The following is a 22,295-nucleotide window of genomic DNA, read 5'->3' on the forward strand; positions in this document are numbered from 1 at the left end:
CGGTGCGGGTACTACACTCAATGGGCAAACCGGCCCTGACCAGACCAGTTCCAGTCAGCGTAGCAGACCGGCACCGCTCCAGATCGCGGTCCCGCGGACGCTCTGCATCGAGGCGTCGCTCATACTCTCGACGGCGATCTCGATCTCAGCACCGGTCAGACTCCCGGCACCGATCACCTCGGCACCGTTCAGGCTTCCGGCACCGATCGCCCCGGTACTGCTCACGCTCCCGGCACCGGTCAGGCTCCCGGCACCGGTCAATGTCTCGAGCGTCAACCTGGTACTCGCGGTACCGCTCCAGCTCACGGCACTGCGGTGGGTGCCGCACCGCCAGGAGCAGATCGAGACAGAGAGACTCGAGATCTCGGTCGACCTCCCAGCACCGAGCCGGTCGCAGGTCCCGGTCTCGCTCTCGGCATCGTCACCAATACCGACACCGGTCACCACAACCCAGAGGTGTAAGGTCTGTCAGAACCTCGGCTCCAACTTTCGCTGCTCCACCGTGACCGTCCAGAGGCACGTCGGCATCCTCTCAGGCGGGTAGCTACTATGAACGGGACCAGGATCCCGAGGTACCGCTGGGAGTGTTCCAGGACCCCTGCCCGCAGGACGTGGGTTCCCAACAGTGGGGTTTTTGGACACCCTGGGCATATCATCAGACCCAGGGTGGCCCCGTGCCCCAGACCCGTTCTGCTACCTCAGAACATCGGGTACCAGAGGCCACTGTTTCCCGTCCCCCCGTGGTTGAGTCGGATAAACAGCCGCCACCAGACTCCCTGGGTCAACTGGAACAGGAACCAGTCCAGGAGCAGGAGCCCGCACAGGATGCCCTCATCCCCGGAGTATCCTCCTCCTCCTCCTCGCCAGATGAGGCCGTGGCTGGGTCTTCAGCATCAGGGCCCCCACTGATAGACCTCAGGGCCCACCAGGACCTCCTCCGTAGAGTGGCCCTTAACATCAACCTACCTGTGGAGGAGGTCCCAGAGGTTGAGGACCCGGTAGTGAGCATCCTCTCTGCGGATGCACCTACCCGAGTAGCCCTCCCATTCATCAAGACTATCCAGTCCACCGCCGATAACCTTTGGCAGTCGCCAGCCTCCATTCCGCCGACAGCTAAGGGAGTGGAAAGGAAGTACATGGTACCCTCTCAGGGGTACGAGTACCTATACGTCCACCCTCCTTCCTCCTCCCTAGTTGTCCAGTCTGTCAACAACAGGGAACGGCATGGCCAGCAGGCACCGGCCCCCAAAGCCAAGGAAGCTAGGCGAATGGACCTCATGGGTTGCAAGGTGTACTCAGCTGGGGCCTTGCAACTCCGTGTGGCCAACCAACAGGCCCTATTGGACCGTTATAACTATAATATATGGGCGGAGGTGGGTTAGTTCTCTGAGCTTCTACCCCAGGACTCACGCCAGGAATTTAATGCGTTCCTGGAGGAGGGTAAGAAGGTGGCCAGGACCTCTCTACAGGCCTCCCTCGACGCGGCCGACTCAGCAGCCAGAACCTTGGCCTCGGGAATCACCATGAGGCGCATTTCCTGGCTTCAGGCCTCCACCCTACCCCTGGAACTACAATATACCGTCCAGGACTTACCTTTTGACGGGAAGGGTTTATTCTTGGACAAAATGGACTCCAAATTGCAAAACCTGAAGGACAATCGAGTCATCATACGCTCGCTGGGGATGCATACACCTTCCACCCAGCGTAAACCCTTCAGGCCCCAAACACGATGCCCATACTTCCCACCCCGCCAGAGGCCAGACTTCAGTAGACGGCGTGGCCGGGGGGGCCGCAGATGCCAATCCGGCTCCCAGGGAGGCCAAAACCAGGGGACCTCCAAGGCACCACCGGGCTCCAAGTCCGGCTTTTGAAGGTGCGCCTGGGGACGGCGTACCAGCCCCAAGACAGGATCCTTCCCCTACCTTCTTCAACCGCCTCTCCCACTTCCTCCTGGCGTGGTCCCAGTTGACTTCAGACCGTTGGGTGCTACGCACGGTGAAGCAAGGATACCACCTACAATTTGCTTCCTCACCCCCTTCCTGCCCCCTTCCCAGTCCCTCTTCAGGGACCCCTCTCACGAGCAAACCCTCCTGCAGGAGGTTCGTTCTCTCCTCGCAGCAGGAGCTATAGAGGAGGTACCTCTAGACGAGAGAGGAAAGGGGTTCTACTCCCGATATTTTCTGATCCCCAAGTCCAAGGGAGGTCTCAGACCCATCCTAGACCTGCGGGGCCTCAACAAATGGATGCTCAAGTTGAAGTTCTGCATGATCTCCCTGGGAACCATTATCCCATCCTTGGATCCTGGAGTCTGGTATGCTGCCCTCGACATGAAGGACGCGTACTTCCATATTGCCATCTTTCCACCACACAGGAAGTACCTTCGCTTCACGGTCAGACATCAGCACTTCCAATTCGCAGTTCTACCCTTCGGCCTCTCCACGGCCCCGAGGGTGTTTACCAAATGCATGGCCGTTGTGGCCGCCCACCTCCGTTGGTGGAAAATCCACGTGTTTCCGTACCTCGACGACTGGCTCTTAAAGGGGTCCTCCTAGTCGCAGGTGCGGCAACATGTCGAGGTGGTTACGGACCTCTTCTCCCAGCTAGGCCTGCTTCTCAATGCCGAGAAATCCACCCTGGTTCCCACACAGAGGTTGGACTTCATAGGCGCGACCCTGGACTCTACTCAAGCCAAGGCTTACTTACCTCAGCCCCGCTTCCAGACTATCGTCTTGCTCATACGGAGCTTGCAGTCCTCCACAATCACCTCAGCTCGCACTTGCCTCACACTGCTGGGGCATATGGCCGCATGTACTTAGGTGACGAAGTATGCCAGGCTCCGAATGAGGCCCTTCCAAACATGGCTTCATTCAGTATTCCGCCCGGGCAGGGACCACCTAGATGTGTTGGTGACAGTCCCCTCCGACCCTCTCCGCTCCCTCGACTGGTGGCTGACCCCATCTCTAGTATGCGCGGGGATGCTGTTCCATCCACAGCCACCGTCGATGACTCTAACAACCGATGCATCATCCCTGGGGTGGGGGGCCCACTTAGGGCACCTACATACCCAGGGCCTCTGGTCGTCCCAAGAGCTGTCACTCCACATAAATGTCCGGGAGTTGAGGGCAGTCCGCCTCACCTGCCAGGCGTTTCAACAACGTCTGCATGGCCGTTGTGTTTCCATACTCAGGGACAACACAACGGCCATGTACTACATCAACAAACAGGGGGGAACCCATTCGTCTCCCCTATGTCAGGAAGCCATTCGACTCTGGGACTTCTGCATAGCCCAGTCAATAGATCTGGTGGCATCCTTCTTCCCAGGGGTCAGGAACACACTGGCGGACAGACTCAGCCGATCCTTCCTATGCCACGAATGGTCGATCAGACCGGATGTCATCCATTCCATCTTCCAGAGGTGGGGATTTCCCCGCATAGACCTCTTCGCGACCAAGTCCAACAGGAAGCGCCAGGAGTTTTGCTCCTTTCAAGGTCTCTCTCCCAGGTCAATCACGGACGCATTCCTCCTGCCATGGACCCACCACCTATTGTATGCCTTCCCTCCGTTCCCTCTGGTGCACAAAGTCCTGTTGAAACTACGCAGGGACAAAGCGCATCTAATCCTGATCGCACCTGCGTGGCCCAGACAGCACTGGTTCACCGCCTTGCTGGACCTGTCTGTGGACCCCCCAATCCCCCTCCCTCTCCACCCAGACCTGATCACGCAGGATCACGGCAGGCTCCGTCACCTGGACCTACGAGCCCTACACCTCACGGCATGGCTCCTGCATGGCTGAACATGGCGGAGCTCAGCTGCTCCACACCGGTCCAGCATATCCTCCTTAACAGCAGGAAGCCTTCCACTCGCTCAACGTACAAGGCCAAGTGGAAGCGCTTCTCTTGCTGGTGTGCTACTCAGAGTATGAACCCTACGCAGGCCCCCATTCCCACGGTCCTAGACTACCTCTGGTACCTTAAGCAGCAGGGCCTGGCGACATCCTCCTTAAAGGTGCACTTAGCGGCCATATCCGCCTTTCGACCAGGAGAGGGGGGCCGCTCCGTATTCTCCCACCCCCTAGTCGCTAGATTTGTTAAAGGCCTGGAGCGTCTCTACCCCCCCCCGTACGCTGCCCTGCTCCTACCTGGGACCTTAATTTGGTCCTAAACAGGCTCACGCTCCCACCATTTGAGCCACTGGCGACTTGCTCGCTCACGTACCTGTCATGGAAGACGGCCTTCTTGGTGGCCATTACATCGGCCAGGCGGGTCTCCGAGCTGAGAGCTCTCACAGTGGACCCTCCCTACACCGTCTTCCATAAGGACAAAGTACACCTGCGACCCCACCCGGCGTTCCTCCCTAAGGTTGTGTCTGCCTTCCATACCAACCAGGACATCTTCCTCCCGGTCTTCTTCCCGAAGCCACACTCTTCTCGGAGGGACCAGCAGCTACACTCCTTAGATGTACGCAGAGCGCTCGCTTTCTACATTGAGTGAACAAAGCCGTTCCAGAAGTCTCCTCAACTGTTTGTGGCAGTCGCAGAACGGATGAGGGGTCTACCAATCTCCTCTCAGAAGATTTCCTCCTGGGTGACTGCATGCATTCGCGCATGCTACGATCTAGCTCGTGTCCCCGCTGGCCACCTCACGGCACATTCCACGAGAGCTCAGGCGTCGTCGGCAGCCTTCCTGGCGTATGTGCCCATCCAGGAGATATGCCGTGCAGCGACCTGGTCATCGGTCCACACATTCACCGCACACTATGCACTAGTCCGACAATCAAGAGATGATGCGGCCTTTGGCGTAGCAGTTCTAAGTACCGCCACATCTCACTCCGACCCCACCGCCTAGGTAAGGCTTGGGAATCACCTAACTGGAATGGATATGAGCAATCACTCGAAGAAGAAAAGACGGTTACTCAGCTTTGTAACTGTTGTTCTTCGAGATGTGTTGCTCATATCCATTCCAAACCCACCCTCCTTCCCCACTGTCGGAGTAGCCGGCAAGAAGGAACTGAAGGGTGGCCGGGTCGGCTGGGATATATATTGGGCGCCATAGCGGCGCCACTCCAGGAGGTGCCCAGCCGACCCGCCTGGGTTGCTAGGGTAAAAGTTTCTCCGACGAACGTGCACGGGGCACGCACACACCTAACTGGAATGGATATGAGCAACACATCTCGAAGAACAACAGTTACAAAGGTGAGTAACCGTCTTTTTTATTAATCTCTCTTCATACAGAAGCTGTTCCATATCCCTAATCATTTTTGTTGCCCTTTTCTGTACCTTTTCCAATTCCAATATACCTTTTTTGAGATGGGAAGACCAGCTCTGCACGCAGTATTCAAGATGTGGGCTTACCATGAATTTATATGGAGGCAACATATTTTCTGTCTTATCATCTATCACTTTCCTAATGATCCCCAACATTCCAGCTCCTGAAGGGAATGTATCATTGTGAGATTGCAGCTGAAGGGCTGTTTATATCTACATGGGTACGAATGTCTATGCTGTCACTGTGGCATTAGAATTACACGAGCAGGGGAGTTGTGTTGCTCTGAAAACAGAATAACTATGCTAGTAAAAGTGGAGGCTTTCGTCAGAGATAAAATAAGGCCAAATGTTTTCCAGGTTGTGCTGAAAAAAGATGAATTTTGGTCCAGTCATCATTAACTTAAATAATTTTGTATCATCTGCTAACTTTGCCACCTTCCTGCTCTCACCTTTTCTAAATAATAAATATATTAAAGAACATGGGATCCAATATGGAGCCTTCAGGTTCCCACTCTTAACCTTTTGCTGATGAACCTTCACCATTTATTCCTACTTTTCATTTCTTGTCTCTTAGCCAGTTTTTGATCCATGACAGTACTTTGCCTGTCACCCCATAACTACTGCAGAGTTTCTTTAATTGTCTCTTGCTGGGGATTTCATCTTAACACCCCTAAGCTCTCAATCCATTTTACTGGCTTTGCCAGGGTTCTGTCTGTTTCCAGAAGTGTATCCTTTTGTCTCTGTTACCCTCTGGAGTCTTGCCACTTAGCTGTGCTGGTTTCCTGCTTTCCTTCCTCTTTCCCTTGTGAGGCTGCCCTTGTTTTCTGAAGTTGCTTCCAGGCCAGATGTGTAGACTTCATTTATGCAGAAATGTACTTCTGGTTGTAGCTGATACAGCAGATCCGGTGATGGGAAATTATTGGCATGATGAATTTTAACAGTCACAATAAATTAACCATAGTATTTTTTAACAAGATGAGAGAACTGAGCTCCAGTTCATTTATGACTTAGGGCCAAGTTCAGTGCCTTTGGAAGAGATGCTAGTTCTAGTAACCCAGTGTCCCGCTAGTACCAATCTCACATGTGTTATTGCTTTTAAAGGGGAATTCAGTGAAGCCAACCACACACACATATAAGTTTGTGTCCAGGGAAGGAGCGAAACAAGATCATCAACATACAGATTCTTTATCTTGGGTAAATCTGTGTCTTTATATTATAATACGTGATAGTTTTGCTGGTAGTGAGTGAGATGGGTAATCACAGAATCATAGGATATCAGGGTTGGAAGGGACCTCAGGAGGTCATCTAGTCCAACCCCCTGCTCAAAGCAGGACCAATTCCCAACACCCTATCTATTCCAACACTCTATTTTTGATGTTCATATCTTTCTGAACAACTTTATTTTGGGCTGAAATTTCCCAGCACTTAAATAATAGGGTGATAGGTACTGTACAAAAACTTTAGTGGATAGAAACATCTCAGTCCAGCTCTATATATTAACTAACCCCTTTGCTGGAAAGAACACCTCTGAGCAATACGCAGTTTTGAGTCACCACCAAATATTTAAAGGCTCCAGAATTGCGGTGGGATACAGTGCCTCATGCTTCTCAGGCCTACCAACAAGGCTGTTGAAATATACTTTTCAGCACCTTGTGTTTGAAATAACAGTGCTCCATTTCCTGATGTTCTGAGTGGTCTAATTAAGTAGAAGGCACTATATATCCTCTCTTACTATAATGTAAGCGTATTTTCAAAATAAAGAACTTTTCCATGTATGCAATATTAATTGTTTGGATTTTGAATCTTAATATTGTAAGTGGAAAGTTTTTTTTAACCGACCGTGTTTTATTCTTCTAAAATGGGAAGCTTGTAAAGAGCAGCAAGATGGACGACAAACAACCCTCAAATGCAGAACGGGATGTACCAAGCCATCAAACCTCCCTTCGTTTAGCCTCCTGGAATCAGCCTCCCCTGGATCCTGTTGAAGAGGAACTGTTCAGCGACTCCCAATCAAAGGTAGCGCTCTGATCCATAATTTTAGGTCTGGTCTACACTGGGGGGGACGGCTATTGATCTAAGTTACACAACTTCAGCTACATGAATAACGTAGCTGAAGTTGATATACTTTGATCGACTTACCGTGGTGTCTTCACCGCGGTGAGTCGACTGCTGCCGCTCCCCTATCGACTCTGCCTGCACCTCTCGCCGAGGTGGAGTACAGGAGTACACGGGAGAGTGCTCGGGGGTCGATTTATCGCGTCTAGACTAGTCGTGATAAATCGCCCCCCGCTGAATCGTTCGCTGCCCGCCGATCCGGCCTGTAGTGTAGACATAACCTTAGTTATGCCTTGCAGGGTCCTAGAGCTTGGGCCCGAGCCCAGAAGTCTAGACAGCAATGAAACAGCGCTGCAGCCTGAGCCCCGTGAGCTGAGTCGGCTGGCATGGGCCAGCTGCGGGTTTGTCTTTGCTATGTAGACATACCCATACAACTTACTATTTTTTTCCCCTGTGAGGTAATTATGCTTTGTAATCAAGCTTGTCTCTCTCAAACTAGACAGATTAAGCTCTTCAAGTCTCTCACGGTAAGTGATTTACTCCAAATCATTTTTGTGGCTCCCTTCTACACTTTCTCCAATTTTTCAACATCCTTTTAAAAATATGAACACCAAGATTGCACAAAGTATCCAGTTTCAGTCTCATTAATACCATTTACAGAGGTCAAAATCCCCTCCCTACTCCTCCTCACTGCTCCCCTTGTTTATGCATCCAAGGATTACGTTAGCTCTTTTGCTGTAATGTTGCACTGGGAGTGCCTATTCAGAAGATAAGGCAAGTTCCCTATATAAGATCTTACATGTTAGCAAAAAATCTACTGTGAGGCTAACAAACCAAACAGACTCGTAAGCTGTCACTTACTATCTTTAGTACCTTCTCACCATTTAGGAATATTGGTTGCGTACTTAATTCAGTTTCTTTATACATTAAAATACTTGATCCTTTTTGTAAGAATATGCTGTTTAAACTCGGATCTATAGTAATTAATGTTGTTTCTTTTATAATGTGGTAAGACCTAAAGGCTTCAGCCAGGTTGGGTCCAATTGTGCTAGGTGCTGTACAAATATATAATAGTTCCTGCCCCAAAGAGTTTACATTCTAAAAACAGTGCACCAAGTTTTGTCAGCCACTGATTATTTACAATTATTGTGAAAGCAGAATTTAGTGAAAGTCCAGTCACTTCAGTGGTACCGATTTCACTGAGTAGGAAGCTTACCCGCCCATCCCCCCTTCACTAGCCTTGCTAGTGTCTTGTTTGTATAGAACTTCTTACAATACTTGGTGTTAACCTCCACAGAAATGTAAATAGGGAAGTGTTGGTGCATTGTGGCATCTTTGGTTAGCAGAACGTCTTAGTCTTCCTTTATTTTTAACCATCAGGAGTCTCCCTCTCTGCCCTAAAGATGCCAGACTCCATCAATTTATATACAGTAATACTCTGCCACAATCTAGCATCTCATAAAAGATCTTATAAGACCCTGATCTTATAAAGTAGGGAGCATACTGGGTTTCCAGTCTTGGCTCGTAGCTTGATAGGGAAGCATGCAGATCCCAATCCACCTAAGGTCTTTTTGCTTTTCTTCATGTGTATCATCCTTTTCTTTTTGTCCTCGCCTTTGTGGTGCCTCTAAGAACATGCTAGTGGTGCTGCTTTGGGTATGGCTGTTTCAGTTCCAGCCGGTCTCATTAGCAAAGGAATAGCTGTTAGTCCTGCCAATCAGAAATCATTTTACTCTGCAAGCAGGAAGACAGCCCAACCCAATCTGGATCCAACATTGAATCACTTAGCAGTCTGGAGTTCGGATCACAGTTCCCACTCCCTGCCCAAAATAAGGGTTTGGATGAGGTTCTTTAGAATCCAGAGTTAACTACAGTGAATGTATTTTCTTGGTTTTATCGAGTCCCACTCACACTGGAGACTTTCTGTCCTTAACCAAGCCACACTTAGAGTTCTGAAGTGTCTCACCCCATCTTGCCTAATCTCTCTCTCTCGTTCTTATACTGTGTCCATCTTCATGGTACAGCGTCAGCACCTTGAGATGGAGTGTGATCTGGAGCAGTATTTCTCAGCAACTGTTCCGTAGACGGGTGCTGGTCCCTGAGAGCTCCCTAATGCTGTTTAATAAGCCAGCAAGCTGGTCCTTGGTGCCAAAAATGTTGAGAAACACTGGTCTAGAGGAGTGAACACAGGATTAAGAGTGAAGAGCTCCTCTCTTCTTATCCACATTCCTCCAGCGAGTCTGTTCCCACTAGGAAAAAGGTACTTTTTAAAATCGGGTAACTCACGTTCGTTGATGTGCCTGCAAATGCTACGTGCAACCTGCTGTAGACACAGTTTAACACCTGGACAGTGGTGGGCTACCCTAGGTTACATGGCTTTAATTCTGTTTCTCCATCGGTAAATGGGGATATAGCCTGACTAGCTGATGGTCAGTGAGGTTTGTGCAGTGCTTTGGACATACAGAGTAATTTAAGTGTTGAAGCACTGTGCATGGCAGGGGGTGTGGCAGCTTTAGAGCTGATGTAGTCAGTGGGTGGAGAATGGCCCATCTTTTCTATTCCTATCCCACACGTTTGGGAGAAGGCTTCAAAATCCCACAGAGGGTGGCTAGAGTCCCAGCTCGCTCCCCCCGGGGAGTCGCTGGGGTTCACGTTCAGGAAGCTGAGAGCCAGGTGTGTGAGTGAGGATGGTTTGTGGAGAAGGTCACTGCCTAGATCTCTGTGGGGCACTGAGGTAGAATTGAGTAGTGGGCCCCTGCCCTGACTAGTATGGGGCTGAGAGGATGCATCCTTCCTTGGACCTGTGGGAAGTTGGGTGTTGGGTTCTTGTCCAGCTTCCTGAGGGATGCTGAGGAGGTTGTGGAGGGAGAAGCTCTCTGGGTGAGCTACTTGAGGTCTTGGGGAGAGGATTCCCTGTCCGGGCACTCTGGCTGGGGTAGGGGAGTCCCTGCCTAAGTTGCTTGGGGGAGGGAGGGTTGAAGGGAAAGGAATTCCTTGCCCAGGCTGTTGGGGGCAGGGGAATTTGGGAAGTGGGCTCTGCCCATCCCATGTGGGGTGAGGGAGAACCTCCCCCTTACAATCTGAAGGTGACTCTGCCTGACTTGTGGAAATTTTATGCCATAATGGTGGAATGTTTGCTTAAATGTCCAGCTTTCACACGATGAAACCTGGGCTTTCCCACTTCGCCATAGCAGGGTAGATGGGGGATGGAGAGAGGTGGTTCCTGTAATAATTGGGCTGTAGCTATTTCAGGGCTTTGAAGAAGAGAGAGAGCCTGAAACGTACCCAGAATTTTATTAGCAGCCAGTGCATGGTGAGGAGCAGTCAAGAGCCAGGCCCCTGCATGCTGCATCCAGGCACCAAGCCTGGTTTACCTCACATTCTGATTACTTCGGTCATTCCTAACCTGCAGAAACCATTGTTTCCTTCTCAAGCTTATACACCTCAACAACCAAAACTTACCCAGCTTCTCGTTGTTCTAATTGGACAGGGTCAAACTGGTGGGGAGTGGGAGCGGGGGATGGGTGGCAACACACAAAATAAGGCCTGCCCGTGAATCACCAAAATGAGATGTGCTCACTGTCTTTTGTGCAACTTTTGACCCCTCTCTTGGGCTTGGTTACTCTTTTTGGTGGGGCGTATACATGCTTATGGCTCTGCTGGTCTCCATGGGTTTGAGAGGGGGAATGTACATGGTGGTCTCCCATGACACCAAAAGGAGCTGTCACTCACAGTAAATGGCACAGATCTGTAACCCTCCCTCCCCTCCCCATGTCATGACAAAAGAGAAATACTGAATGTCAGCATTTAAATCATCACCCCCGGCCCTCTGCCTTATCCCCTCACTGAGCTGAGTCGGGCAGGAGGATTGTTCCAAGCTCTCTGATGACTCTCATAGATGTTGCTGCCTCGGTTACACGAATTCGTATTTTTGGGTTTTCTTTGCAATCATAACAGCTAGAGACTGCCCTCCCCCCACCCCTTTTTTTTAAACAAAAGCTGAGATTCTGAAGAACAGCCTAACAGCTTCAGTGAGGTGCTGGTATGCGATACTGGCATGTGCCAGCCCATTCCGAGTCCTGGCTCCCGTTGTTGCTCTGGTGGTGGACTGTACTTCATGTTCACTGGAGTTGTTTTAAAAACGTGCACCTTTTCCTCATAAGGAGTGTTTTAAATCTTACAGTAAGGTAACATATATTTACATTTCTCCAGATGAGCATGATTTTTATTGTTCAGTTGAGGAGCGGAATAGTCCATATGATTACTGTGTAACGTGTATGATATGTAAGGCTATGTTTTAGTCACAGGTATTTTTAGTAACAGTCATGGACAGGTCACAAACCATAAACAAAAATTCACGGCCCGTGACCTGTCCATGACTTTTACTAAAAGTACTTGCTGTGACTAAAACTTGGGAGAGGGGCCGCGGGTGCTCTGGGGCGGAGGGTGTGGCCCAGAACCCCCGCTAGTGCTGCGGGGGGGCTGCAGCTGCCGCCTGGGACCCCTGCTGGGCAGTGGGGAGGATTGGCGGGGCTGGCAGGAGCTTCCTACCTGGCTCCATGTCCCTGCAGCTCCTAGGTGGCAGGGGTCAGGGCAGGGAGGGCTCTGCTGCTTCTGCCACAAGTGCCGGCTGCCACAGCTCCTGTTGGCTGGAAACCGCAGCCAATGGGAGCTGTGGAGGTGGGCCCTATGGGGGTGGCTGGAGACCCCTCCACCACCTAGGAGCTGCAGGGTGGCCATGCCAGTGGGAGCTGGGGAACCCCTCAGCCTTAGGTAAGCGCCCCCTGGACTCCGCAACCCCTGAGCCCCCTCCCCACACCCAAACTGCTGCTGCTGGCCCAGGGACTGCCTGGCTCGGGCAGCCCCTGAGCCAGCACCAGCCGCTGCAGAGGTCACGAAAAGTCATGGAATCCGTGACTTCCATGGCCGACTCACAGCCTTAAGTATATGTTATACTTATCTCCTTCCAGACTCAGCCTGCAAAAAGGAAGTTACCAGGATGGTTTGGAACTTCAAAGGGAACAGATTCTTCCATTACTACTGGGAAGAAATCCAAAGTGGGAGCAAAAAAAGGTCTTTTTGGTTGAACTTGGAAATATCAACAACTTTCTTTTTTAAAGAAGCTCAGAGAGAGCATATAATATAAGCATTCTGGCTCTACTGGCATTCAGAATGGAGTTGCAAGCACTACATTACAGATGGTTTATTTTTAGTTTCCAGGACAACTAGCATTCTGAAGGACATGTTCATTTGTTCACAGTTGAAACCATTACTGAGCTTGGGCTGGAACAACTTGTCAGTGTGTGGGGAGCAGCCACATAAAGCAGCAAGATCTTGAATTCAAGTACATAAAGAACTGACCCAAGGGTTAAATTAGGTCTTATTAATATTGTTTATAGAGGCTGTTTTCTACTTTCACTATTAGGATCAAACTTTCCAAGATTTTTACTGTCAGTTTATTATATTAGTACAGCAGTTCTCAAACTTCAGCAATCTGAGGACCCCCATTTTGATTTAAAATTTTGGGGACCTCTCAAGCCTCTCCACTCAGCCCTAGGCCCTGCCCTGTCTCCACTCCTTCCCCTAAGACCTCACCCCTGCCCCACTCCTTCCTGCCTCCCACTCACTCCATCCCCCCTCTATGTCTCACTCTCCCCTGCCCTCACTCACTTTCACCAGGCTGGGGCGGGGGGGTGCAGGAGGGGGTGTGGGCTTTGTCAGGGAGTTGGATGTGGGGTCTGGGCTGGGGCAGGGGTCAAGAAGGGGATGAGGGTGCAGGCTCTGGCCTGTGGTGCTTACCTCGGGCGGCTCCCAAAAGTGACCAGCGCATTTCTCTGGCAGTGTCACCTAGATGTGGGGGCGGGCAGGGGTCTCTGCATGCTGCCTGTGCCCCAGGTGCCACCCTGTAGCTCCCATTGGCTGCAGTTCCTGGCCAATGGGAGCTGCGGAGTTGGCATTCCCCTTCCCCCCCTCCCAGGGCTGCCAGATATGCTAGCCACATCTGGGACCAGCATGGAGCCAGGGAGCCTGCCTTAACCCTGCTGTACCTCTGGAGGGGGAGGAGTTGATCAGTGGTGCCCGCAGACCCCCTGCAGTTCTCTCAGGGATCCCCAGGGGTCTGTGGACCCCAGTTTGAGAAATGCTGTATTAGTAGATTCCATTTATTACCATCTAAATGGAAATTTGGGCAACTTCTGTGAAGTTCTTTCCAGACCATCTCAGCTACTTATTGTTGTGCATTTACTTTCTCCATGAACACCTTCATAACCTTATTCTCATCAGTTGGCATTGAGTTTATTATGCAGGTGCTAAGTTTTTACAGTGTCTTCTTTTTTTTTTTTTAAGGATGGTAGTAGGCATGGAAGAATGTGGAATATGGGGGATGCTGCAGATGGTTCAGTGCCACCATATTAATAAGTGTTATCTTGCTGCTAATACATATTATGCCAGCTCAGCATTCTGCATCTACTAATGTTAGATCTAGTTTGATCTGATAATACTGTGCGGTATATCTGATGTGAGATATACTGTATGGAATTCACTATATTACTGTTGAATTTTGAAAAAATTATATATATGGAAAAATGTGATATACTTTTAAAATTGCCATTATGTACTTTGTACTTTGATGTGTTTTTTATAATAAAATGCTGCATAACGGTACTTACAATGCATATAGTTTATTGTTGATTTATTTCTGTAATTCTGTTCATTTACCTTTTTTGAGAAATCAGACTTGTTTGTAATTCCAAGCATCAGTTATATGAGATGAAATTTCAATTGTTAAAATGTATGGATAGCATGGGTTGGATTTTTTTGAATTAGGGATCAATAAAAGTTAAAAATTCTGATTTGAAATGTAATGTCAAAATCAGCCTGCATACACCTGCAGCAGTAAGTTAGCTACCCACCAGAGATAGTATAAGATACAGGAAAATGTTTCATAGCATTGGGCAAAGCAAAACCTCACCCAAAGGAACAATACAGTACCATGCTGTTCTGGGGAAGGAGTGTGTCAGCCTAATAAACCAAAATCATGTTATCTGGTAAAGGCCTCTCATAGTAAAATAAACAAAGAGCAGCAACCTTTCCTGCATCTGTGCTTCCTGGCACACCAGTTCCTCTTCACTCCAGCAGACAAGTGTGGAAAAATTGTGATAACTAATTCTAATTACAATAGTTAAGAGAGAGTATGAGCCACTCCCACAAGGTCAACCTTCATCCTCCTTAGTCTGTGTGCTCTAGTTTAACACTGCGTGTGACTCAAGGAACTTCCACAGCTAATGTCTCCCATAGTTACTCCTGAGGGCATTCTGCACCAAAAAATTAAAAATTCTGCACATTTTTAAATTCTGAAAGTTTTATTTGTTAATAATTAAATGCAGAGGCTCCAGCATGGCAGTGAGGGATCACAGGCTACTGGCTGCACGGAGGTGGCAGATGACACTGCAGCGCCCCTGCCCCCCAGGACAGGGACTTGGTGATGACATTGCACGCAACCCTAACACAGTGCAAGAGTCAGGCTTGCTCCAGGAACACCCCTGGTCCCTGCCCCTCCACACCAGTTGCATCAGGTGTGGGCAGGCAGGCTTAGCCCAGCAGCATCCATGTGTGGAGGAGCTTAGTTTGGGGGGGGGGGATCCAGGTGTGGGGTTGGAGAGTTCTGTGGGGGGCAATCTGGATGCACAGGGGTTTATTTGGAAGTCCAGATTTAGAAGGGGGTCTGGGTGTGGGGGGAAGGAGCTCAGCAGGGGGGTAAAGCTGCTGTGGGAGTGGGGGTTGGGTGGGGGTCCAGAGGCAGCTAGTTGAGGCTCAGTGGGGTGGGGATGCAATGGGCCTGCTTAATGGTTGAGTCCCAGCTGCTGCTGCTGCCACTGAGGGGATGCCACATGCCAGGCTCCTGCTTCCTGTCTCCCCACTTGCCTCTTTGCCTTCCCATGCGGGGTGCCCAGCACACACACAAGGGGATAACAACCAGCATGAGGACCCAGGAGCTGACATCCAGCCGCCGTCAGTGAGCCAGAATGGCATCCTCACCGCTCTCCACCACCCTGCATCTCTGCTCACAGAAATGGCGGGGGGCCTGTGGCATGTGACTCCATATGCCTCTACTGGGGGGGGGGGGCAGTGCCCCTCTGCTCTTCCAACTGTACCCGTGAACATCCCCCCCCCGTGATTTACTCTCTGCTGGCTGCTCTGGCCCCTGCACTGCTGGGCCGGGGGCATGGCCGCTTTGGTGGCTTCCCTGTCATTTTCTGTGGGGAAGCGAAGGGAGCTGCGGGGGCAGGAATTCTGCGTGTGCCCCGCGGGACAGCCCCGCCCCCGCAGTCACACGGAGGCTGTTCCCCTTCTGGAAGCAGTTTCACTCCGCGCGCGGCTGGTGAAATCGAAGCGTAGAACTCACACCAGCCCTGTGAGAGCGCGGGACTCACACCCCCCCCCCCGGAGCCGGGCACCAACTGACTCTGGGGGCCGCCTCAGGAAGCACCGGGGCGGAGAGCCCAGGCAGCGCCCACTGGCACCTACCGCTCCTCGGCTGCCTAGGGAGCGGCGGCGGGGTTCCGGGTCCGCCCCTGTGCAGCCCCGCGCTCCTGCGTTGCTATCGTAACCGAGTCTCGCACTTCCGGCGGCAAAGGGCCCGCACGTCAGCGCGCGGCGCGGGTTCGCCGACGGCCGCGCGGGGCATGACGGGAGGAGCGGCTGGCGCCGCTGGGCCAATAGGAGAGCGGCAGCCGCGGCTGGCGCCTGCTGCGTCGCTTCCTGCTCCCCGGTGCCCGCCCGTCCCGCGCGTCGGGCGGCCTCGCTCGCGGGTGAGTTCTCGTGCGCGAGCCGGGCGGTTGGAGCGGGGCGGCCAGGGAGCGCGAGGACTCACCCCTCCCCCACCGAGCTGCACGGGCCAGGGGGGGCCCTGTCTGTCCCCCCCCCACCGAGCTGCACGGGCCGGGGGGGCCCTGTCTGTCCTCCCCCCCCACCGAGCTGCACGGGCCGGGGGGGGCCCTGTCTGTCCTCCCCCCACCGAGCTGCACGGGCCGGGGGGGCCCTGTCTGTCCTCCCCCCCCACCGAGCTGCACGGGCCGGGGGGGCCCTGTCTGTTCCCCCCCCCCCACCGAGCTGCACGGGCCGGGGGGGGCCCTGTCTGTCCTCCCTCCCCCCCCACCGAGCTGCACGGGCCGGGGGGGGCCCTGTCTGTCCTCCCTCCCCCCCCACCGAGCTGCACGGGCCGGGGGGGGCCCTGTCTGTCCTCCCTCCCCCCCCCACCGAGCTGCACGGGCCGGGGGGGGCCCTGTCTGTCCTCCCTCCCCCCCCCACCGAGCTGCACGGGCCGGGGGGGGCCCTGTCTGTCCTCCCTCCCCCCCCACCGAGCTGCACGGGCCGGGGGGGGCCCTGTCTGTCCTCCCTCCCCCCCCACCGAGCTGCACGGGCCGGGGGGGGCCCTGTCTGTCCTCCCTCCCCCCCCCACCGAGCTGCACGGGCCGGGGGGGGCCCTGTCTGTCCTCCCTCCCCCCCCCACCGAGCTGCACGGGCCGGGGGGGCCCTGTCTGTCCTCCCTCCCCCCCCCACCGAGCTGCACGGGCCGGGGGGGCCCTGTCTGTCCTCCCTCCCCCCCCCCACCGAGCTGCACGGGCCGGGGGGGGCCCTGTCTGTCCTCCCTCCCCCCCCCACCGAGCTGCACGGGCCGGGGGGGGCCCTGTTTGTCCTCCCTCCCCCCCACCGAGCTGCACGGGCCGGGGGGGGCCCTGTTTGTCCTCCCTCCCCCCCACCGAGCTGCACGGGCCGGGGGGTCCCTGTCTGTCCTCCCTCCCTCCCTCCCCCCCACCGAGCTGCACGGGCCGGGGGGGGCCTGTCTGTCCTTCCTCCCCCCCACCGAGCTGCACGGGCCGCGGGGGGGCCTTGTCTGTCCTCCCACCCCCTCGTGCTCCACGGGCCGGGGGCGGGCCCTGTCTGTTCTCCCTCCCCACCCCACCAAGCTGCACGGGCCGTGGGGGGGGGGGGGGCTGTCTGTCCTCCCTCCCCCCACCCCCGAGTTGCCCTGGCCGGGGGGGGCCCTGTCTGTCCTCCCTCCCCCCACCCCCGAGTTGCACGGGCTGGGGGGGGGGGGCCTGTGTGTCCTCCCTCCCCCCACCCCCGAGCTGCACGGGCCGGGGGGCGGCACTGTCTCTTCTCCCCTTGCCCCAGCTGCACGGGCCGGGGGGGGGAGGTGTTGTCTGTCCTCTCCCCATCGAGCTGCATGGGCTGATGGGGCCCTGTCTGTCCTTCCCCCCGCAAGCTGCACAGGCCTCCTCCCCCATCCCCCCCCGAGCTGCATGGGAGGGTGGGGAGGGGGTTGTCTGTCCTTTTCCCTCCTAGAGCTGCATGGACTGGGGCAGATTTCCACCACCCACCTCCCGCCGTGGGCTGGGAGGATTCCTCCAACCCCTCCCCCCAACTGCACGGGTTGGGGGGGCTCTCCCTCTTCCATTCTCCCCCCAGACCAGCGAGAGGGGATCCCCTGCCATCTCTCTCTCTCCTCACACACACAGCTGCATGGCCCACAGTGGATCTCTCCTGTCCCCTCTCTCTTACATAGAAGTGAGTAGGCCAGCAAAGACCTTCCCCGTCCCCACAGCTGTATGTTCCCAAGGGGACCCCTTCCTTCCCCCCTACTCACAGACATCAGGCGTGGGTCTTGCTGTTGTGCATAAACAGTCCCAGCATAGTTGCAAAGGAGTGGATGGGGCCCACGGGAAAGCTCTCTGCGAACCTGTTGCTGTAGCCATGTCTCTACTGCTCTAACTGCAGAAGACAGTAGGGTTCATGGGTTTGCTACTTGTTGCCAAGCGTCACCCAAACCAGACCTGCTGTAGTCATTTTTATAATGGGAGTGCTGAGAGCCATTGATCTAAACTGCAAACCCTGTCTGTAATGGAAACCACTTCAAACCACCTATGACTCAAACATCACCTTAGTGGACAATCGTGTGTGGTTCCTACCGAGGCCCTCACCCAGTCCTTGGCCTTCTTACTGTCGTGGTGGCTGGGATTTTAAACGTTTCTTGTTCCTTGTCCTACATGAGACACCCCCACATGCTCCAGGGGGACCTGACAGATGGACTAGATGCTTACGCCTTGTCGATGCACAAAGTAAACCAAACTCTGAAAAATAAAGCTAAGAAAACTAATCTTCTCTTTCTGTTAATTGAGTGTTTGTAACAATAATAGAACATAAAAATTCAGACAAGTGATTAAACTGACGGTGTCCTTTGTAAATATCCATGAGCACTGGAAAGTATGAAGCACAGAGTGAAGGGAGTCCCCACCTGTATTCAGTGCTTTTATCCCTATCCCTCCTGTGTAGCCTCTAATGTAAGGTCAGGGAACTTATGTGATGATATTGCATCTCATTCACATCTTGAGCCCTGTGGGGGTCTTGGTGATTTAGACTGCAACTGGGATATCTAGTAACATTTTCCATCTATACATTTCAAGGCAGTCGTGGAAACCCTCCCCATCTCCATACAGACACACACAGCTAGATGGGCATAGGATGGGAGGCGCACACATACACCCACCACAGTCTGCGTCCACAAGCAATCCAAGCAGCTCATAGATAGTAAGTTGCTAATATAGTTGTAAAATATCCTGTGCTTGTTGTAAAGGTCCTGTAATGGGGCCGTTGCATGGACTGTAACTGTCTTTGGTTGTAAACTATTTTCTCGTTAAGCGAAGGCAAACTGAAAAACATTCTGTGAGTGTGTACGTTGAGGTGGCCAACGTGTGGCTCTGGAGCCACATGTGGCTCTTCAGAAGTTAATATGCGGCTCCTTGGGCTGCTCACTGCTCAACCCCTGGCTCTGCCACAGGCCCTTTCCCCACTCCACCCCTTCCCGCCCCCTCCCCTGAGCTTGCTGTGCCCTTGCTGCATGCCAGGAAACAGCTGATCAGGAGGTGCAGGGAGGGAGCGGGAGGTGCTGATTGGCAGGGCTGCCGGTGAGTGAGAGGTGCTGGGTGCAGGAAGCTGACATATTACTGTGGCTCTTTGGCAATGTACAGTGGTAAATTTCTCAGGCTCAGGTTGGCCTCGGCTGGTGTAAGTGGTACATGCATAGTGAGTGGATGCTGCTTCCTAAAGTCAGTGAGACTTAGGCTTTAGAGCCTATTTTACTTATTGCTATTTATTATTTGTATTCCCGTAGTGCTTAGGAGCCTTAGTCATGGACCAGGAGCCCATTGTGCTAGATGCTGTACAAACTGAATTAAAAATAGTCCGTGCCCCAAAGACCATACTTAGGAGCGGAGCAAATTTAAATTACCCACTTTAATAACGATTTAAATCAGCAAGCAGGAAACCTTGATGTAAATCATCAGTTTTAATTCTTTTCCATTTGTAGTTTTTAGTTATTTTCCTGAAGAAAAGTAGATTTTTCCCTTTACACTAAATTTGGTGAAAAGAATAGAAGTACTTGCGACACCTTAGAGACTAACAAATTTATTTGAGCGTAAGCTGTAGCCCACGAAAGCTTATGCTCAAATAAATTTGTTAGTATCTGAGGTGTCACAAGTCCTACTGTTCTTTTTGCGGATACACACAACTCATTTGGATTCAGAAGTATGCAATCAGGCAGCAGGAGAGAACAAAAAAAATAAAGAGCAAATACAGTACGGTACTGTGTTAAAGAGAAATTGCTAATACATGAAGGGAAAGCAGCATTTTTCTTCTGCATTGTAAAGATTCAAAGCTATATTAAGTCATTGTTCAGTTGTAAACTTCTGAAAGAGCTATGTTTTGTTCAGAGTTAAACATTTCAGAGTTACAAAGAACCTCTCCATTCCTGAGGTGTTTGTAACTCTTGAGGTTCTACTGTACATCTGTTTCCCGCCCCCATACAGAACAGAAATATTTATTGAACATGTCTGTCTTTGCATTAGTATTGATAATTCTATCATTTTCATGGTCACCATAATAGAGGCTCAAATTAAATGTATACCCCAAATTAACAAAACATACTAAGGGGACCAAAAGCTTGCCACTATAGCTAAACAGCAAAGGACAAGAAATAGAGGCAAAAAGACATGCTTTAAAAACTCGAATTCAAATCCTCATGAGGACAATAAAAAGGAGCATAAACTTTGGCCAGTCAAGTGTAAAAGTGTAATTAGGCAGGCCAAAAAAAGAATACGAAGAGCAACTAGCAAAGGTCTCAAAAACTAACAGCCAAAATTTAAGTACATCAGAAGCAGAAAACCTGCCAAACAGTCAGAGGTTGTGAAGGAGAGTCCCACACCTCAGCTGTTCTTTTTAGGTGACAGATCTGAGGAACAGTCCCAGGCTGAGGGGTCAGTAGAGGAAGTTTTGGAACAAATTGATAAACAGTAAAAAGTCACCAGAACCAGATGGTATTAGCTGAACAGTTCTGAAAGAACTCATATAGGACATAGCAGATTTACTAACTGTAATATGTAACCTGTCATTTAAATCAGCCTCTGTACCAGATGGAATTCACCCAAGAATTCTGAAAGAACTCAGATATGAAACTGCAGAACTAACAATTGTGGTATGTAACCTATCACTTAAATCAGCCTCTGAACTAGATGACTGGGAGATAGCTAATGTGATGCTGATTTTTGAAAAAGTCTCCAGAGGTGGTCCTGGCAATTAAAGGCAGGGATGCTGGAATAATCTGTATAGTGGGGATGCTGAGAGCCATTGAACCAAACTGTAAACCCTGTATATAATAGAAACCGCTTCAAGCCAGAGGTTGCAGCAGCAATCCTGGTTCCAGCAGCTATGATTACAGATCAGTAAGACCAACTTCAATACCTGGCAATTTGGTTGAAACTATAGCAAAGAACAGTATTATCGGAAACATAGATAAACATATATGTGGTAGAAGATTCAAAATGACTTTTGTAAAGGGAAATCAAGGCTTGCTAATCTATTAGAATTCTTTGAGGGGATCAACAAACATGGACAAGGGGTCTCCAGTGGTTATAGTGTACTTGGACTTTTAGAACGCCTTTGCCAAGGGCCCTCACCAAAGGCTCTTAAGCAAAGTAAGAAGTAATGGGAAAAGAGGGAAGGTTCTCTCTTGAATCAGTAACTGGTTAAAAGACAGGAAACAAACGGTAGAAATAAATTGTCAGTTCTCACAGTGGAGAGAGGTAAATAGTGATGTTCATCTGGGATCTGTACAGGGAGCAGTGCTGTCCAACAGATGCATACGTTATCTGGAAAAAGGGGTAAACTGTAAGGAGGCAAAATCTGCATACAATATTAAATAACTCAGGCCAGTTAAGTCCAAAGTAGACTGCAAGGAGTTACAAAGAGTACTCAGAAAACTGGGTGAGCGGGTAACGAAATGGCAGATGAAATTCAGTGTTGAAAAATGCAAAATTCTGCATATTTTAAAACATAATCCCACCTATACGTACAAAAGGACGGGATCTAAATTAGCTATCACCACTCAAGAAGGAGATCTTGGAGTTACTAGCAGCAAAGAATCTTGTGGCACCTTATAGACTAACAGACATTTTGGAGCATGAGCTCCCACGAAAGCTCATGCTCCAAAACGTCTGTTAGTCTATAAGGTGCCACAAGACTCTTTGCTGCTTTTACAGATCTAGACTAACACGGCTACCCCTCTGATACTTGGAGTTATTGTGCATAGTTGTCTGAAGACATCTGCTCAATATGCAGCGGCAGTCAAAAAAGCTAACAATGTTAGGAAACATTAGGAAAGAGAATCAGACCGTAAATATAATGCCACTATAAATCCATGGTGCACCCACACCTTGAATGTTAGTTGCATGCAGTTCTGGTTGTCATATCTCAGAATTGGAAAAGTTACAAAGAAGGGCAGTAAAAATTATTAAGGGTATGGAACAGCTTCCATATGAGGAGAGATTAACCAGACTGGGACTTTTCAGCTTGGAAAAGATGAGTAAGGGAAGGGGGATGTCACAGAGATCTGTCAAATCATGAATGGTGTGGAGAAAGTGA

At 51.4% G+C, this 22,295-nt stretch overlaps 2 protein-coding genes across 8 annotated transcripts in view; both read left to right on the forward strand.

Moving 5' to 3' along the window:
• Positions 1 to 13,893, forward strand: part of WRN (WRN RecQ like helicase) — a 107,692-nt gene extending 93,799 nt beyond the window's left edge. For all 7 annotated transcript variants that reach the window (XM_050944972.1, XM_050944971.1, XM_050944969.1 and 4 more), the window contains 3 exons: positions 6,366 to 6,458; positions 7,131 to 7,280; positions 12,290 to 13,893. In XM_050944972.1, the coding sequence (XP_050800929.1) occupies positions 6,366 to 6,458; positions 7,131 to 7,280; positions 12,290 to 12,406 (360 nt within the window). In that variant the 3' untranslated portion in view covers positions 12,407 to 13,893. The remainder of the gene's footprint in view (positions 1 to 6,365; positions 6,459 to 7,130; positions 7,281 to 12,289) is intronic.
• Positions 13,894 to 16,033: 2,140 nt separating this feature from the next.
• The window catches only part of GTF2E2 (general transcription factor IIE subunit 2), a 57,508-nt gene continuing 51,246 nt past the window's right edge, over positions 16,034 to 22,295 (forward strand). Inside the window, exon 1 of the mRNA XM_050945061.1 lies at positions 16,034 to 16,129. The gene's annotated coding sequence lies outside the window, so the exon portion shown is untranslated. The remainder of the gene's footprint in view (positions 16,130 to 22,295) is intronic.

This window comes from Gopherus flavomarginatus, chromosome 3 (genome assembly GCF_025201925.1).
Source record: "Gopherus flavomarginatus isolate rGopFla2 chromosome 3, rGopFla2.mat.asm, whole genome shotgun sequence".
Taxonomy (NCBI): Eukaryota; Metazoa; Chordata; order Testudines; family Testudinidae; genus Gopherus; species Gopherus flavomarginatus.